The following is an 18,199-nucleotide window of genomic DNA, read 5'->3' as shown; positions in this document are numbered from 1 at the left end:
AAGCGGCATTATTACAAAGTCAGCTTAATTGCCCCCAGCAATCTGGGTCCTCATTTTACCTACCTCGGAAGGATGGAAGGCTGAGTCAACCTTGAGCCTGGTGGGACTCGAACCTGCACTAATTGCAGGCAGCTGGTGTTACTTAAGGAGGCATTAGCCCACTGCTCCACCAAGGCTCTTATATAATCAGTATAACTGATTATACTAATATTTAAAACGAAGCCAACTATAGAATTGTGGTACAGTGCAAATTCAAGACTGAAGCTGCACTGACTTTCTAACCAAGTACCTTCATTATCTCCTCTTGCCTTCCTTCTCCGTTAGCAAAAATTTACGTGATGAAAGTGCTGAGATAAAGTAACAGTAAAGCGGATACCACAAGAGATATTTGAAAAGCAGAAATAATTTACTTCATGTCTGCTTTGTTTTACTTTGCAGTCTTCCTGTGTGAAACAAATTCATCTTTTCTGGCAGACTCCAGCCATTCCAGGCCTGAGAACTCCCTAAGCACACTGGAGTGCAGGTAAATGGATGTGAGTCTCCGTGAGTACAATATTAGGAGCGAAGATTTAATGCACTGTTTTGCTTCACTGAGCCACAAATCACAGGAACACAGAATTTGAAAGTCAGAAATGAGTGGAGTTCATCTAGTCCTACCCCCTGCTCAGTGTAAGAATCTTGCAATTAAGACAGTGTATTATGACACTGAATACATTTCGAGCTACAACAGAGTTTTTGGGCAGTGTTTGATATACTGTCTGCCTTGGAACTAAAAAAAGGAACAACACTCCCAAGACATATCCCGTGTGGATATCCTTAAACTTGTCCATATTCTGTATGGAATGATCTTTCCAAAGTTTATTCCAACACTTGCAACAATAAAGCATTAGTTTAAACCCACAGTTCTCACACTATTCACATGTGTGAATTGCTACCTTATTACGTGCAACCAATCATGCAATACAGATAAAATTTAACAACACCAAGGGTTATTAACTCAAAAGGCTTAAAACTGTGTTTCTCCCATTTTTTTTTAGAAATGAATGAAAATATAACTTTCTGCTCTTTTTTCCCCCAAAAGTGGTGCAACCTATCTGATGTCAGTATCACTATATTAAAGCAACTAGCAAAGAAAAAAATAGACAGAAAAAAGGTATAAATACTGTATATGATATTATTTTGGCCATGATGAAAACCAAAGCAATGGTTCTGGATTTTAATTCTTTCCTACAACTCATCCTATCTATTCCTCTTCGCCTTTTGTTCCTCCATTTTTTACTCAACTTCTTTTGAATATGTGCCAGTTTCTTTTGCTTCCCGAGGTCTAATAATTTCACAGAGTTTTTCCTTTTCATCTTGCAGCACATAATAAACATTAAGGTCATCGCTTCTCTCATTTTCCAGTCCCTCCAGAAATTTATCAGCACTCTTCCCTAAAGTGAACTACTCTCTTCACTTAACAACCCTAATTGGGAGTATAATTTCCATCACCAAATAAAGTCGTCATTAGCATCACGTGAACGCACTGCTTAGCAATGGCAGATCTGGTAATCCCAATTGTTATATATTAAGATGAATTAAAGGTTAGTTAAGATGACAGCCAGCTGAAGATCAGCTGGAGGCGCCCAGCAACAACAGGTGGCGTCCTAACTCCCGTCTCATTGGACCGCCCGTTTTGGCGGGACCTTTTAAGGATGTGGATTGGTTATTGGTTTGTTGGCAACAGTATTTAAAGGAGCCAGGTTGTGAAGGCTCCTCAGTTCAACCACAATAAAAGTTCAGTTGAAACCTCGACGTCTCGTCATCTGTCTCACCGGTCTACCCACAATACTTAACACCAATTGCAGTCATTAGGCGAGGATCTATCTCACTGCTTCTCCCACATAGGTTGTAAGTTTGTCAACTGGGCCGTAACTGCCTTTTGTTCTGTGCGATTGTAACTTCAAATGGTTGCCGAATGGAAAGTCTAACCATTTACTTTTTTTCTGTTAGAAAATTCTGTTTAGAGAAAATTTCTCTTAAGGGAGAAATTCTAAATTATCTATTCCTTCTGATCTGGGAATACCATATAGTTGGATTCAATTTATGATTATCAAGTAATATGATCCAGTTGCACTGATTCACTATTTCTTGGTTAGATCACAAACAGAAATCCAAAATCCGTGTCTGCCTTTCGCTATTGCATGCAATAAAACATGCAGCAAGCAAGGAACAGAATTTTCATACCAAAATTGAAGGTCCTATTTTAACACACAACTTATATCATACCAAACAGTGATATTAATATGTCCTTCAGCAGCTGAAAGTTATTGCTTGTTTATTAATAAATCCTTTCAAAATACCTTACAGCTACTCTGGTGACTCTGGTGAATAGAATCAAAGGAAAGAATACAGAGACTGAAAAATACATCAGAAATATGTGCAGTTAGAAAACACGTAAGCTATTCATACTGTTATGTAAAGTCGGGGTTGCAGAGGACTTCACAAGACCAGCTTAAAGCCAGTATTCTAAAAGGATATATAATGTAATTATCTGAGGAATACCGACCATCAAAAATATTGGCCACCATAGATACATCCCTTGTCTCTTGTGTTTTCCAGTTATATAACTGGCAGGTATGAAGCTGGCCCATATAGAGGACTCCAAAATAGTTTCTCTTGGAAGCAGTGAACTCACAGACAGATTCAATTGTTACGGATCTTATGAGTTCTTCTCCAGATAGCGATAAACTTCCAACAGAAGCATCCCAAGCTGATGCCTTGTCTTTCAAGGAGGAGATAACTGATCTGGTTTCACATGATCACTTAGAATAACACAATTCTCATTTTTTTAAAAAAATAAATTCTTCCATTTTATCTGAATTAAATTTATCTTGTTCTCCCTCAACCATCCCAATGTCAAAAGAGAGCCCAGACTTTATAGGATTTATGGTTAGAAAACATTAAATCAGCATGACTGATGACATTATAATCTTTCTGGAAGGGTTTCCTATACTGAAAGTATGGAAGATAAGCTGCACTCCAAGGAAGTGAAACAGCCTGCAAGTATACCAGAAATCTTTAGCGCTACTTTGCAAGGAAAGACACATAAAATAAGTTGTATATCTACATCTGTATGTGAGTGAGTGTGTGTGTGTATTGTTTATTGACTGCCTGGCTTCTAGTTTTTTTCCAGGTGCAAGGTGATGGCCATCTTTAAAGCCCTCCATGGCATGGGACCTTGTTACTTATAGCACCCCCTTTCACTAATATCAGCCCGTTTTACTACACCAAGGTGGGCATGCTCCAAGTCCTCTCCTTGAAATCTTGCCATCTTGGAAGTGTTCCTTTTCTGTCGCTGCTCCTACCTTATGGAACCACCTCCTGCTGGCAATTTGAGAATTCCGACCCTTGTAGCCTTTTGGAAGGCTGTTGAGACCTAGCTTTTTACTTATGGGCATAGCTTTTTACTTATCTGCTTCCATGGGCCTAGCTTTTTACTTATCTGCTTCCATGAAGCAGATTTTCTGAGGGACATTCCAAGGGGGACAAAAAGAATGTTCTGTTTATCTTTTTTTATTGTTTTAAATTATTGTTTTATTTATTGGTTTTACAGCTGTTGTAAGCCGTTCAGAGTTGCTTGATGGGTGGCGATACCTTTTAAATAAATAAACATGTAGCAACTTATACAAATGTTAAATCAAAATAGACTTGAAAATTACCTAATAAAGCCACAGTACAAACTTTGAAATTAACAAAAGCACCTCTTTTCCTACAACGCCATTGCAGAAATAAAATCAGTTGAAGTGAACAATTTGAAAGGTTTTCTCTTTCTTTCTTTTTTTTTTAAGAAGAATCAAGCATCTGTCGTTTTACAATAAAATACAGTTGCAGCATACATTCCTTTTGGGGGCAAGCCAATCTAATTGAAAGTAATATTTTGGGCTAAGAAAACCTTGACAACCATGGAAACCATTATTCAACACTACAAATGCCTGCCTAAAGAACAAAATGGATATTAACAAAGGATTTACAGCTGCAGATGTATTCAACTCCCATAGCCTTTCAAATACCAATTCACACATTAATACTAGTTCTCATCAGAATAAGTAAATGGAATTCAGGAATGCTTAAAAACTCCTCCTTCCTCCAAAGCCACATGTGTGACTTTATTTACCTGGCTCCACTTCATGCCATCCACTTGATTGACTTCCACTTCCTGGAGACCGCCCTTGGCTTGTATAGAATGGCTCTTCACCAGGACTGTCCATTTCATCCTCTACAGATTTGAGACGCTTTGTGGAACTAGAATCAAAGCATATATGCATTAATGCACAGCCTGAAAGGAGATAAATAAAATATCGGATTATTTTGCAGGGTTACATTCCAGGACAAATGGCGAGCTCTTATCTATAGGTGATGTAACTACTGCACCTTCTTTTCTCTGTTAACCTTCTGGCTCTTTTAACCACCTTGACATCATGCCCTACAGTGGAAAATAAGGTTTTGCTTTCCATGAGCATTTTCTTGAAGAAAATTGAGTTATGATGGTTATAGGCAGGCAGTTTCTCTGAAAAAAACAACAACAGATGGAATTGCACTTCTCTTTTAGTTTGGGCAAACAGAAACCCATTTTTGAAAAGAGAAAGGAGAGGGGTCCTTGGCACTCTCTGAGCTTGCTTGCTTTCTTGCAGACGTTTCATTACCCAAACTAGGTAACAAAAAACTGTATGCCACATATGCATATAACAATCTATGCATCTAGAATTTCTCTTTACTGTACAGGGAAACAGTCATTGGTTCAGGAGCGATTCTTCCGTTGAGAGCCTCCATATGTTTGGAGAATTGTCTGAAACCCACTTTACTGCATTTCCAGGTAGCAAACGAAATTGTCTTAAAGCTTGCTGTGTGCCTTATTTCCATTTCTTAAGAACCTATCCTTAGATATTGGTTGGATCATTCCAAAAAACACTGCATTATACGCCTCTTTGTTTTTAAAGAATTCAGAGATGCAGGATGACGTAGATTTGTTTTTATAATAGATTCCTCTGGGTTATATATTGCTTGAAGCAAATTAGCCTCATTTTTATAGCCATGTGGTATAGTACCATGTACAGTTCTGGGATGTCAAGAGAAAAAAAATTAAGATTTGAGAGATATTGCTCCTGGCTATATTTGTTTATACTGTACAGGTAGTCTTTGGCTTACAGCCAGAATTGGGACCAGAATTTTGGTTGCTAAGCAGATAATCACATTTTCAGTTTTTCTATTCATGATCACTGAGCATTGGATTATCCTAATCTTGCTTTTTTGCTTCCTTAAAATATTTTTGCTTATACTCACCCTCAAGTTATTGGACCTCAGTAGCATGCTTCAGATCCAGTGGATTAAATCCACTCACCATTTTACATGTTGTTTTAGACACTTGTAATATCCCATTTATACCTGTGTAACAGCCTATTTACCATTTGATGAACATATGAATCTCAAAGATACTCCTTCTTCTGTATTAGACTGTTTTGTCAAGGGTTTATTGTACTTGTTATTTTCTATTTTTACAGATTTGGGGATTTCCTTATACATGTATATAATTTCATCTTTGGTATTGTTCTTGAAGTGTAATCTACAAAATTGTATGCTTTGCTTGCTATCTGCATAGTTTACAAATGATATTTTCAATTTAATTTAATGTAAAGGTAAAGGTAAAGGTTCCCCCGCACACACGTGCTAGTCGTTTCCAACTCTAGGGGCCGGTGCTCATCTCCGTTTCAAAGCCGAAGAGCCAGCGCTTGTCCGAGGACGTCTCCGTGGTCATGTGGCCGGCATGACTAGACGCCAAAGGCGCACAGAACGCTGTTACCTTCCCACCGTAGCGGTCCCTATTTTTCTACTTGCATTTTTACGTGCTTTCGAACTGCTAGGTTGGTAGAAGCTGGGACGAGTAACAGGCGCTCACTCTGTTATGCGGCACTCGGGATTCGACCCGCCAAACTGCCGACCTTCTGATCGACAAGCTCAGCGTCCTAACCCACTGAGCCACCGCGTCCCTAATTTAATGTAGACATGTTCTTTACAAAAGAATGAATATAACTGTGTGAATACTTATACATAGATAAGCCAAGTAAACACTTTAGGAAACGGACAAAATATTGAGAGACCAAATCCATTAGGACCCCTAGAAATGAAGCAAAATTATTGATAAGGTAACTAGACAAAGAAAGTAAGGCTTGGTTTCTTTAGATTACAACCCCCAAATTTAGACCTTCGAGCCAAAAGCATTTTTAATTTGTACAGTTCAGAGAAGGATAGAAACATGATTATTCCCTCCTTGCCATTTACATTCTCGTCTTCCTGTAATATAACCATCACAGCAGTTGACTTGAATTCTGACAAAATAATGTGAGGAGTTGCAGAAGTCGGAATCCTTGGGTTTCAGAACTAGACTTAGAATAGAATAGAATAGAATAGAATAGAATAGAATAGAATAGAATAGAATAGAATAGAATAGAATAAAGCTGGAACGGACCTTGGAGGTCTTCTAGTTCAGCCCCTGCTCAACGAGGAGAACCTAGACCATCTCAGACAGGTGAATGTCTAGTCTTTTCTTAAATATCTCCAGTGATGGAGTGCCCACGATTTCTGGGGATAAGCTGTTCCACTGGTTGATTGTCCTCACTATCAGGAAATTTCTCCTTAATTCCAGGTTGCTTCTCTCTTTGATCAGTTTCCAACCATTGTTTCTTGTCCTGCCCTCTGGTGCTTTGGTGAATAACGTGACCCTCTCCTTCTCGGTGGCAGCCCCTCAAATACTGGAACACTGCTATCATGTCTCCCCTATTTATTATTTTCTTTAGACTAGCCAAACCCAAGTCCTGTAGCCGTTCTTTGTATGTTTTAGTCTCCAGGCCTTTGATCATCTTAGTTGCTCTTCTCTGAATTTTTTCCAAACTCAGCATCTTTTTTGTGATACGGTGACCAGAATTGGCTGCAGTATTCCAGGTGTGGTCTTACTAGGATTTTACAAAGTGGTACTAATACTTAGTGAATGTATTTTTCATGACAAGATCAAACAATCTACTGTCAGCTTTATAAAATCCATTGTGTATTTCTCTGTAAAAATAAAGCAAACACTTCAAAGTCTAAATTTTTGGCTACTATGTGATCCCAGACACATTTTTTCCATCAAACTTCTATTAAAAGTAATAATCCACTGCCATTGTCCCATCGCTTCTAAGACCTTACTGAGATTACTCATAGTTCTTAAAATTTTGTTCTTTGAAATTTGAGGTGATACTTTCTTTTATTTCTAATACTTAAGGAGAGGAACAACTATGCCTCCCTCAATGTGTTCCCTGTTTCATAAGTCTTTCAGTTTTACACAAAGGCAGGTGTACACAGATATGCTATTGCTGGCATAAATACAAATCGGCATATTTAGTTGTATGACCTCAGCTGCTCTTATATTTCAGTTGATCTCATGAATGGTTAGTCATTTATTTTTAAAATAATTGTAACAAGAATCCTGTCATAACTCAGGAATGCTAAAAAAAAAACTTCTGATGCCTACATTTATGAGGAAATGCAAATGTCAACAACAGATTTTTCTTACCATACAATCATTGCCTCAATTATTTTGCTAGGCAACAATCCTAAAATGTACTTTGAAGTAAATTTACTGAAATCAATATAAACATACTTCCAAGTAAATACATTTAGAAATGAATAATTTAAGACTTTTTTGCCCTACAAATACAATATGAGGAAATAGCAAACCTACTGTGCAGCTATTCATTACTGATGCTATTTTACTTAGCTTCTTATCTGTTATCAGGTATTTGTAGAAGCAGATAAGAATGACAGTTGTGCTTTAAGTATCACTGATAACATGTCTATTTTAACAATCTTGGAGTGGAAGCAAACTGTCTGAGACTAAGTTTAATTAATGAGAACTAGATACACAGTAATCGGGACTCTCATAAAAAAAGGAAACCCTAAAAATGGATGTAGTATTTACTGATACATATTAATATTAAGGTTTTTTTTCTTTTTCTTTTGGTTGGGGAAAAGGCCCTGAATATAAATGAGTTATCACAAACTAATAGCCAGGGATGGCTTATACAGGTAGTCCTTGACTTACGACCACAAATGAGACAAAAAATTATGTTGGTAAGCAAGACATTTGTTAAGTGAGTTTTGGCCCATTTTACAAAGTTTTTTTGCCACAGTTGTTAAATGAATCACTGCAAGTTGTTAAGTTAGAAGTGTGGTTGTTAAGTGAATTTGGCTTTCCTATTGATTTTGCTTGTCATAGTGTTGCAAAAGGTGATCACATGATCCTCTGACACTGCCAGCATCTTAAATATGATTTAGTTGCTAACTGAGAGAATTTTGATCACATGACCATGGGGATGCTGTAATGGTTGTAAGCGTGAAAAATGGTTATAAGTCATTTTTTCAGTAATGCTGAGGACAACCTGTATTGTAGGATTAACTATATTTTAAAATTCTATGCAGACCAATTTGTAGGACAACTTTACATGTTACTTCCATAAAACTTTCTTCTTTTGCTAAACACCTATAAAGGAACACTATGTTAGTTGTGAAGCAACTAAATGCAGCAAAAGGAGTTAAGATGGTAGTTTTATTTTTTCTTTATTCCTGAGCTGATTTTTAAACAACAGTTGTTCAAACTTAAATGATTTTTCTCGGCAATATCACAGTCCTAGCAATTTAAATATGTCTTATACATATGGCACAGAAATGTGAATAGGAAGTATGGTTTCTTGCTATGTAAATGATCTGGCAAAGATCTGACCATGAGCATTCCTTTTCCAAGGTGTATTTTTCTCTTTTATTACTCTCAGGTAAACTTATAAGAAATGAAGATGATTTGATTTCTTCTTCATGGTCTTGCAGTTTACTGAATTAGGACATTATAGAGGGGAATAGAATCCTCGCACACTTATGAAAGTTAATAGAGAAAATAGAAAAACCAAGGTTTCCTCTCATATCTTGATTTGGTAGTGTATATTTTTAAAGGATTTAACAAGCTGTTCTAATATTTCAGATGTCTCAGAAATTGAAAACACTGCTGGACCAACCAATGTTGTTAACAAATGTTGTAACTGTAAATATGGCTATTAGGTTACATATGGTAGAAGGTAGATAATATTAGTCACTTAACATAGAGTATGTTCGAAATTCATAACCATCTATCATTTGATCCAAAGTCAGTATCCTTGCTTCCATTTTATTTTTCCATATCACCATCTTTTTTCCAATTTTTAAAATTAAGTTTCCCTAAAAAATCAATTCTTCATGAGAAAAAAGGTCCATTTAAAAAAAATTGGTTGCCAAGCACCTGAATTTTGATCATGGGAGCATGTAGATGTTGCAACGGTTATAATGTGAGGACCACTGTAAGTTACTTTTTTCAGTGCTGTTTTAACTTCAGTTACTAAATGAATTGTTATAAGTTGAGGAGTATCTATATTATGATGTAACTCTTGAAAGAACAAATAAAAATATTCTATCCATTTGTTAAGGGCACGCGGTGGCTCAGTGGGTTAGGATGCTGAGCTTGTTGATCAGAAGGTCGGCAGTTTGGCGGGTCGAATCCTGAGTGCCGCGTAGCAGAGTGAGCTCCTGTTACTCATCCCAGCTTCTGCCAACCTAGCAGTTCGAAAGCACGTAAAAATGCAAGTAGAAAAATAGGGACCACTACGGTGGGAAGGTAACAGCGTTCTGTGCGCCTTTGGCATCTAGTCATGCCGGCCACATGACCACAGAGACGTCCTTGGACAAGCGCTGGCTCTTCGGCTTTGAAACGGAGATGAGCACTGGCCCCTAGAGTTGGAAACGACTAGCACACATGTGCAGGGGAACCTTTACCTTTACCTTTATTCATTTGTTAAGTTAACATCTAGCCCTTTATTCAGGAGTTCAAGGCAATGTATAAAACACTCTCTTCCTATTTTCACTTTTGTGAGGTATGCTGGGCCAAGAGAGAGGGAGATCTGGTCTCTTTATAATAGTAAAAAAGAAGGACATATTATAAGATGTTAGTACAGAGATTGCTGGTTAAAAGGAACTGCAATGCCATAGTTGTTGAGTTTGAGAGGAATGGCTACTGGTACTTATTTTTCTAAAGATGACTGTACATAACGTGCCACTTGAAACAATTGCCCCCCAAATGCAATATTCATGGATTAGATGTGCAAAGAAGGGAACTTGGAGGTCTTCTAGTCCAACTCCTACTCAGGCAGGAAACCCTATACCATTTCAGACAAATGGCTGTTCAGTGTCTTCTTAAAAACTTCCAGTGTTGGAGCATTTACAACTTCTGGAGGCAGGTTGTTCCACAGATGTTCCCTGTAGAAATAAAGTCATTTCCTTTGCTGGGATTTCTTTTGTGATAAGACTCTATATATCTGTAGGCAGCTTTCAATTTCTATCCATATTTGATTGCCCCCAACACTTATCATGTCACAACCTTTTAACTCAACAAGCATACTATACAGAAATTACCTGGTAGAAGAGGTGCTTGGTAAGGATCTCCTCATTGCTCCAGGACTCATACTGTAATACGAGGAACTTTCCAAATCTGAGAGAGAGAAATTAGGGCCTGTTCCTGCAGCTATTGGTGCTGGGGAAAAAAGAGGGGGAAAAAATCAGGAAGTCATGTGAAAAATTATCTCCTTCACTTTGATGACTTTACCCAGCGTACAAATCGAAAGACATGAGATAACTGGCACTATAGCATTAAGCATTTTTCATTTAATCTTTTCTTTGAAAATATTTTTTTCTAAAAGGGAAGTCTAACTTTTACTAATATATTTGAATACCCTCCTCCTCTGCTAATACTATATGAGTATTGCTACTTCTGAAAAAGTTTCCTGATGACTGATACATGGGTAACTTTGCAAAACCAAGTACTTATTATTCTATGAAATGGTTATATTTGCAAGTTGCTATAGTTTCTTTTCACCTCACATGCATGCAACAAAATTGTTTATTTATATATTTACAAAAATATTACCAACTCCTTCTGCAGAGTAAAAGAAGTCATGAATATATTTCTGTCAATAATATGGGTTTGATAGTCACATACGATGTCACTGAAGCTCTTTCCAATTAATGTTACATTGTCTGATACATATGCATGCAGTTAACATAGTTTTTGATAAGAAGCTAAAGCCTACTCTTATCTCTTATAAGGAAACTACTTTTTTCAAGAATTAGTATATAGGTATATTGCAATGGAGTTTCAACTTTTGCAAATAAGAACACTGCGCAAAACTGGTTATTCAATCATAGGCACATAACTGTGCTTATTCACAAATTCATATTCATCACTTGAAATATATATTTAAAGGTATTAAATCACATACTATTTATTTACTATTGATCAATGGATGCAAATGAAGTTACACTTTCAGCCGTAATTAAGGTTTTACAGCTACACATTCTTTAATGAATGGAGCAGTTCTGGAAATTGTGCACCATACATAGTCAAACCATCCTTTGACATTACATAGGAACAATTCTTCACAAAAATTGCAATATGCAAGTATCATGAAATTACAAGAACCAATAACACAGCTATCACTCTAATGAATCCTGATATAGGAAAAGCGAAGCTATCCGCTGTACTGCAAGGACAATGGCAAGCATCAACACTTACTATGGAGTTTGCTCCAGATCTACTCCTAGCCATACAGCACCTGAAAAATGATGCACTATCTACCTAACAATACTAAGAATAATTAATAGTTTAACATTTGACAAATATGAAAATCATCGAATAAAACCAATTGATGAGAACCAGATAACAGTAGCCACTATATTAAGATGAGCTTCTGCAACAATGGCTTTTACAGCTGAAATGCAGAGATAATATGCATTAAAATCGCTTTTCATTCTGGTGGAAGAAAATGAGAAATGAAACTGGCATGAATGTCACAGGCTCAGCAGAGTGTCACAGGCTCAAACCCTCTTGAGAACTTGAAGAAAATAAGATTTTACTTAGGAAGAAAGAGTGCTAAAGAGTAACTGCCCCAAAATTCAAATTTAGATATACATCACAATAATACAAAACTCTTTTAAGAATTTCCTACAGCATGCCCATATAATGTAGTACCACACTGTATTTTCTTTGAACTCAAAAGGCTTCTCAACAGCTAACTCAGAGGTAAACACAGCTCTTCTGATTCAGTTTGGTCTACTCTGACCTAAGGATGGCCATCTGCAGACTGCCTCTGTCTTGTCACACACACACTTTTTTTTTGACCAAACAATATTTATACTACAAAACACGCTCTACTGGTTACAACATAACTATTTTTATCACTGTGCTCCTTGGTTACAAAACAGGTTATCACAATCTGAAGTAATAGATAGGTTCTGGCTAAAGCAGGGGTGTCAAACTCAATTTCATTGAGGGCCACATCAGCATTGCAGTTGCCCTTGGCGGGCCGGGTGGGTGTGGCCAGGGTGGGCGTGGCCTACTGGTGGGCATGGCCAGCTCTACATCATTCACATCAAGGGCAGGAGTGGGAGAGATGTGAGGGTCTCTGGCAGAAGAAGATGGGACCAGGGCAAGTGCCAAGGCATGGTCCACTGAAGGAGCCTCACTGTTTCTCTCAGGCCATGTGGGGGGGGGACTGGACGGTGGTGCGGAGGTCAAATGCCCAGCCCAGCCGTCAAGAACCCTTGGCACTAAACCCAGCCCCACTTCCCCAAGGGGGCGCCCAGCTGCACTTACCTCCTCCTCCAGGCTGCTGCTGCTGTGCTTGCTCTCCTTAGCCAGGTTGCCCATGATGGGTATGAGGGCAAAGTCAAGAGGGAGGCCCACTCCCTCTCCATGTGAGGAGACCTGGCTTTGTACCCAAAGTTTCCTTAGTAATAGGATCGGAGACCCCCCCAAGATAGGCCAGGAGGAGGGGGCAACGGGATGGTAAAAGGGCAGCAGGGAAGGACTAAGGCAGGACTTCCTTCAGATCCTCCCTCTCCTTCCTTCCTTCCTTCCTTCCTTCCTTCCTTCCTTCCTTCCTTCCTTCCTTCCTTCCTTCCTTCCTTCCTTCCTTCCAAGAACAGAGTGGTAGGAAAATATTTGAGATTAGGGAGGGAGAAAAACAGGCAAGAAACGCAGCTGGGGAAGTGTCATCCTTCGTGAGGAATGAAGAAATGCACCATCGCCTGGAAGTGGCCAGCACATGGCCCTTGCCTACTTCACATATCCGGCTCTGGGGGAGGGGATGCCATGAGCAGCATTAGAGTCGATGTGTTGTGATTCAGCGTCAGCCTGTGGTTTCGGCAGCTGAATCGGACAATTCTGAGGAGGAGGAGGAGGGGTTTGGAGAGCCTTTGGCTGCAGATGCATCACAGAGCTCTCAGCCAGGCCCCTCTCGTCTTGTTCCTCCTCAGACCGAGCTGTGTGAGCCTGAAAAATTAGATGAAGACGATCCACAGCTGGCTTTGTTCAAGGACGCTTGAAGCAGGAGGCAGACAAGCAGAAGTGAACAAAGAAAAGCAATGAGGCCCATCGGGAGGAGGCAAAGAGAAGCCATGCCCTGAGACTGTTGTTTAAAAGGGGAATGTGTGGGAGATGCTGGTTGCTGAAGGCAACCATTTGCAGAGCTTCTGATATAGTCTCGGTCTGTATTTGTTTTACTGTTTTGAACTGTTTAGTTTTTGTAAATAAATTTGGTTGGCTTAATTCCAGCCTCTTGAATATAACAAAGGGGTTGTCCCTGACATTTCTGCAGGGCCGGTTGTAGGCTGGAACAGAACATGATGTTACCTACACAATGCTGCCCAGCCCCCAGCCTGCCCAGTTTTGGCAGGCAGTGGGGCACTTTCCTGACAGTGCCGTGAGGCTGAGCCAGGTGGCACGAATCTGAAGAGAAGCACAATGCTGCCCAGGCCCTAACTTGCCCAAAGTAGGCAGGGCCATGTGCTGGCCACTTCCAGGCGATGGTGCATTTCTTAATTCCTCACAAAGGGTGATACCTCCCTAGTGTGCGCCCAGGGGGCAGTGCCGACGCAGCATGGGCTGTTCCCTCACTGTTTCCAGATGGCTTTGTGGATCTAAGACTGAATGTATTTCAGCATAGATGACCACCACGAAATTGTACATTGGCTCCCGGCTGGCCTGGGCCGGGACCAAGGCAGTGGGGGCCGTTCCCTCACTGATTCCAGGATGGCTTCACGAGCCACATGAAACCACTTTGCCAGCCGGATCCAGCCCCCAGGCCTTGTGTTTGACATGTCTGGGCTAAAGCATACAAAAACAAGTTGCACTAAGAATACAATCCTTATACTGTTCCCTGATGTCTACCACGGAATACTATTGAATTCATGTGCTCTAATACAATGCATTTTAAGAGCACAGAAGGAAAAAAAAGAATGTTATTAAAATGGGAATTAGTCTATTGTGATCTTTAAAAGGAATTAACTTGGAAAATAAATTTATTTACCATCTAATTACACTATGTTTCCTGTACAATATGTGAATGAAGTTAAGAATAAAAGGGACATTATAATATTAACTCATTTTATCAATTTGTGCTGTCTGCTAAAATTTCCTGACGTGGAGACAAGGGGCTGTAAAACTGATAAATTTGCATGGAAAAAGAAACCAGTGTAAGTAATTTGTGTAAAAGGTAACAGAGACATGGACTGCAGTAATTCAGACACCCTGCAAAATAGCAAACTGCTGCAGTAAGAACAGTGATGGGTTAGAAAAATGACCACACTGCAGTCAGTCTGACTTAAATGGAAATCAATCATAAAAGTACACTCTGCCACATCTACTTTATACTTTTACCAACTTGGCCAAACATCCTTATGTTTTAAAAACCATTTCCTTGATAAATTTTCTTTCATGAAAAACCTATAGTAGGTCCAGCTAAAAGATTAATCATGATTCCTAGGGGTCGAATCATATACTATTTTTTCTTTAAGTTTTTTTCAATACAAGAGACAAACATCAATAAGAAATAATGATAAAAATAATAAGAGGGGAACCCCCACTCTTTGATAATACTGACACAAACATATGTGTTTGTACATATATTGATATATACCCCACTTACACCTCAAGGCTTCCTTTTGGTAGATGGACAGCCAGATATAGTAAGTGTGCTTAAATAAATAAATTACAATTTTAAAGAAAAATGCAATTTTTTAAAAAATAAATCCAATATTAAATATTGAACTTATTGTACAATAAAGATGATTAGGAAACTTTTTGTTAATATAACTGAAAAACAGAAAGCAAATGTAAATCAGTTAATAATTAGATGAAGAGTTCTTTAATGTTCTTTATTTCTATGCTAATTTTTCAATAGTGCACAGTTATATTCTTAAATTTCATACTTTGGTATAGATGTTTTCCCCATTTTTTTTTCATAAAAATAATCCCAGATGGTATTCTAAGGCACTGTTCTAATGCCCCCCTCTCTTTAAATCGATATAATCTTATTTATGTTCCCTTTATTTCTCCACAGAACACTGAGGATGACTTATAGCAAGATAAAACAGAAATGACAAAATGTATGAATAAAAACAATGTAATTAAAATAAGGCAAAATTAAAATATATCATATCAAACTAATTAAAAATATATATTTTAGTTTCCCAAAGATTTGCCAAGTTTTTTTTCTTATACTAACAGAGAAAAATGAATTAATTTATTTTGCTGCATACCATACAAGCAATACATGGAAAGTAGTATTAACTGCCAACAGTTGTGAAGTAATTTTCTAAATTTCTTTGCCCAAATAAATAAATAATGAGCAGTACCGCTAGGGATGTTAATATGTAGGGATCTGACTTCAGCTTCTTCAGCACAATCTACGAAGTATTTGACTGCTATAGTAATTTTAGAAGTGTGAAATATCATCTATTAGATGCCTTTTTCATAAATTCCTGATGACCTCCCAAAAGAAGGATTGGAAGAAATTTTATTGTATTAAGAATTCCAAGCTGATGGGATATAACACCTTTTGTGTGTCTTGAATTCCATATATATCATTCTTCACCTAACCTAATTGATGAAATAAGCTATGATAAAAAAGACCTTCAACATAAGTTACAAAAAATCAGGTCCAAATCTGCAAAATGTTTTGAAATGACATAATAAAATCTGTTGCCAAACAGTCTTTTATATTTACATTTTTTCTGTTGGCGATATATACCAATTGCTCAGGTGACTATGGAATAGAAGAAGGGAAGAACAAGAAACCACATATTGTTTCCATCTTTTCCTGATTGCTATTGAAATTTCAAATAAGGATTTCAAATAATACATAAAAGTATATCATACTACTTTTCATCAAAATTCCAAAACTTTGTTCAAATCTACCAAAATGCAGAATTGCCATCCAGAATAATTCAAAAATAATTGAAAACTAAATGTTAAGAAGTCTATGGCTGGAGACGGCTAATCTAAAAAGGTAGAGTTTGATAAGGCTAAATGGGTCAGTCCCACTGCCTGGTACATAGCAGAAGAAAGATACCTGAACACTGCCATTGTGGACATGTTGACAATGCATCATTTCAAAAGCAACAGCATAGCCAGCAAGGCTTCTCTCTGAACATGTAATTAGATATTTCTAAGGATGATATAAAGGCTGATGTTCTTTAAGGTTTCTTAATATTTGGAAAGGAAATGTATGCCTTAAAATTACAAGATCAGATCAGATCAGATACAATAACCTTTATTGTCATTTTTTTTTACTGTGGGCACAATGGCACACATCAAAAATGAAATTTAGTTGCCCGCTCTCAAATTGAAACACAAACATGACACACACCTAAACATACTATATACAACATATGTATAGACCCACACCCCTACATATACATAAGAAATAAATATTAAATACTGTCCATCTTGTATATATATATATAGTGGAAGGAGGAAGCCTGAGAGTTCACAAGGTTAATGGTGTATGGAATGAAACTATGGCGGAATCTGGATGTTCTGCTACGGATACCACGAAGCCTCCTCCCAGAAGGTAACAAGGAAAACAGGTCGTGAAGAAGATGTGTAGTGTCCCAGATAATCTTATGGACCTTGTTCAAACAACGCTTCTGTGCTATGTCCTGGATGGGAGGGAGGGAACTGCCAATGATCTTTTCGGCCATCCTCACCACTCTCTGCACCTCCTTCCTGTCTGAAGCAGTGATGCTTCCAAACCAGACTGTGATGCTGTATGAGAGGATGCTCTCGATCGTCCCCCTGTAGAAAGTGGTCAGGACAGGGGAAGGAAGATGTGCTTTTCTCATGCGACACAGAAAATGCAGGCACTGCTCTGCCCGCTTCACCAGTTTCTCACTGTTGAGCAACCAAGCCAGCCTACTCGTTAGCTGGTAACCATCTCCTAACTTGACTTCAACATTTTCACATTTCTAATAGTATGATCTTATTGTATTCATTTACTTATTCCTTGAATGATTTATATGCCATCCAATTCTAAGCAGCCTCTTACAAAGGATGCAAAATAAAATAGAAAGAATTTAAAGAAAATAATAACAACATCCAAAACTTGATAAACCCATTTTTAGTCAATGTACACTGGAAAAAATAGTGTTGACCAATCAGCAGAAAATGGATCCACAAATATTAACTTCTCCTGTCCTTCATGACATTTGATCAATTATTTCACAGAGTACCTTTTAATAAAATAAAACGTAGACTAGACTATCAGGCTCTTGTAAGCAGGCTCTTACAAATGACGCAAAATAAAGTAGAAAGAATTTAAAGAAAATAATAACATCCCAAACTGGATAAACCTCTTATCTAGATAATTCTGATCTAGATAGGTTTCTGATCTCGATACTACCTTGCAAGCCAGCAGATTGTTGCTCAAACCCTACCAACCTCAAAATGCACACACTCAGGATGCAGAGAGCCTTTTTATCAATGATGATTACCTTATTTGATGAAGCTTGCCCTCAGGTAGGTAGCCACACGGCCTCATCTTTTAACACTATCAACAGCATATCTGTTCAGACATAAGTGTGTGGTTTGATGGGACCTACCTCCAGTTAAATATGGACAAGTTAAATATGTATAATCTATATTCCAATTATATCTTCTGTCTTCATATTCTCATTTAATAGCTCATTTAAGAGGCTTGATTTAATTTTACATTAATAGCTTATAACTTGGGGGCACATACAAATATCATGGAAGGGATAGAAGCCAACCTTT

The 18,199-nt window shown here is 38.0% G+C and overlaps 1 protein-coding gene across 3 annotated transcripts in view; it reads right to left on the bottom strand.

Annotated features, from left to right (window-relative positions):
- The window catches only part of NFIA (nuclear factor I A), a 328,904-nt gene that overhangs the window by 82,747 nt on the left and 227,958 nt on the right, over nucleotides 1-18,199 (bottom strand). For all 3 annotated transcript variants that reach the window (XM_083360531.1, XM_083360530.1, XM_083360532.1), the window contains exons 5-6: nucleotides 10,507-10,624; nucleotides 4,157-4,284 (exon numbers count right to left, since the gene is read on the bottom strand). In XM_083360531.1, the coding sequence (XP_083216657.1) occupies nucleotides 4,157-4,284; nucleotides 10,507-10,624 (246 nt within the window). The remainder of the gene's footprint in view (nucleotides 1-4,156; nucleotides 4,285-10,506; nucleotides 10,625-18,199) is intronic.

Source organism: Vipera ursinii (assembly GCF_947247035.1).
Source record: "Vipera ursinii genome assembly, chromosome: 3".
In the NCBI taxonomy this organism is placed as follows: Eukaryota; Metazoa; Chordata; class Lepidosauria; order Squamata; family Viperidae; genus Vipera; species Vipera ursinii.
This window is presented reverse-complemented; position numbering and strand designations above follow the sequence as displayed.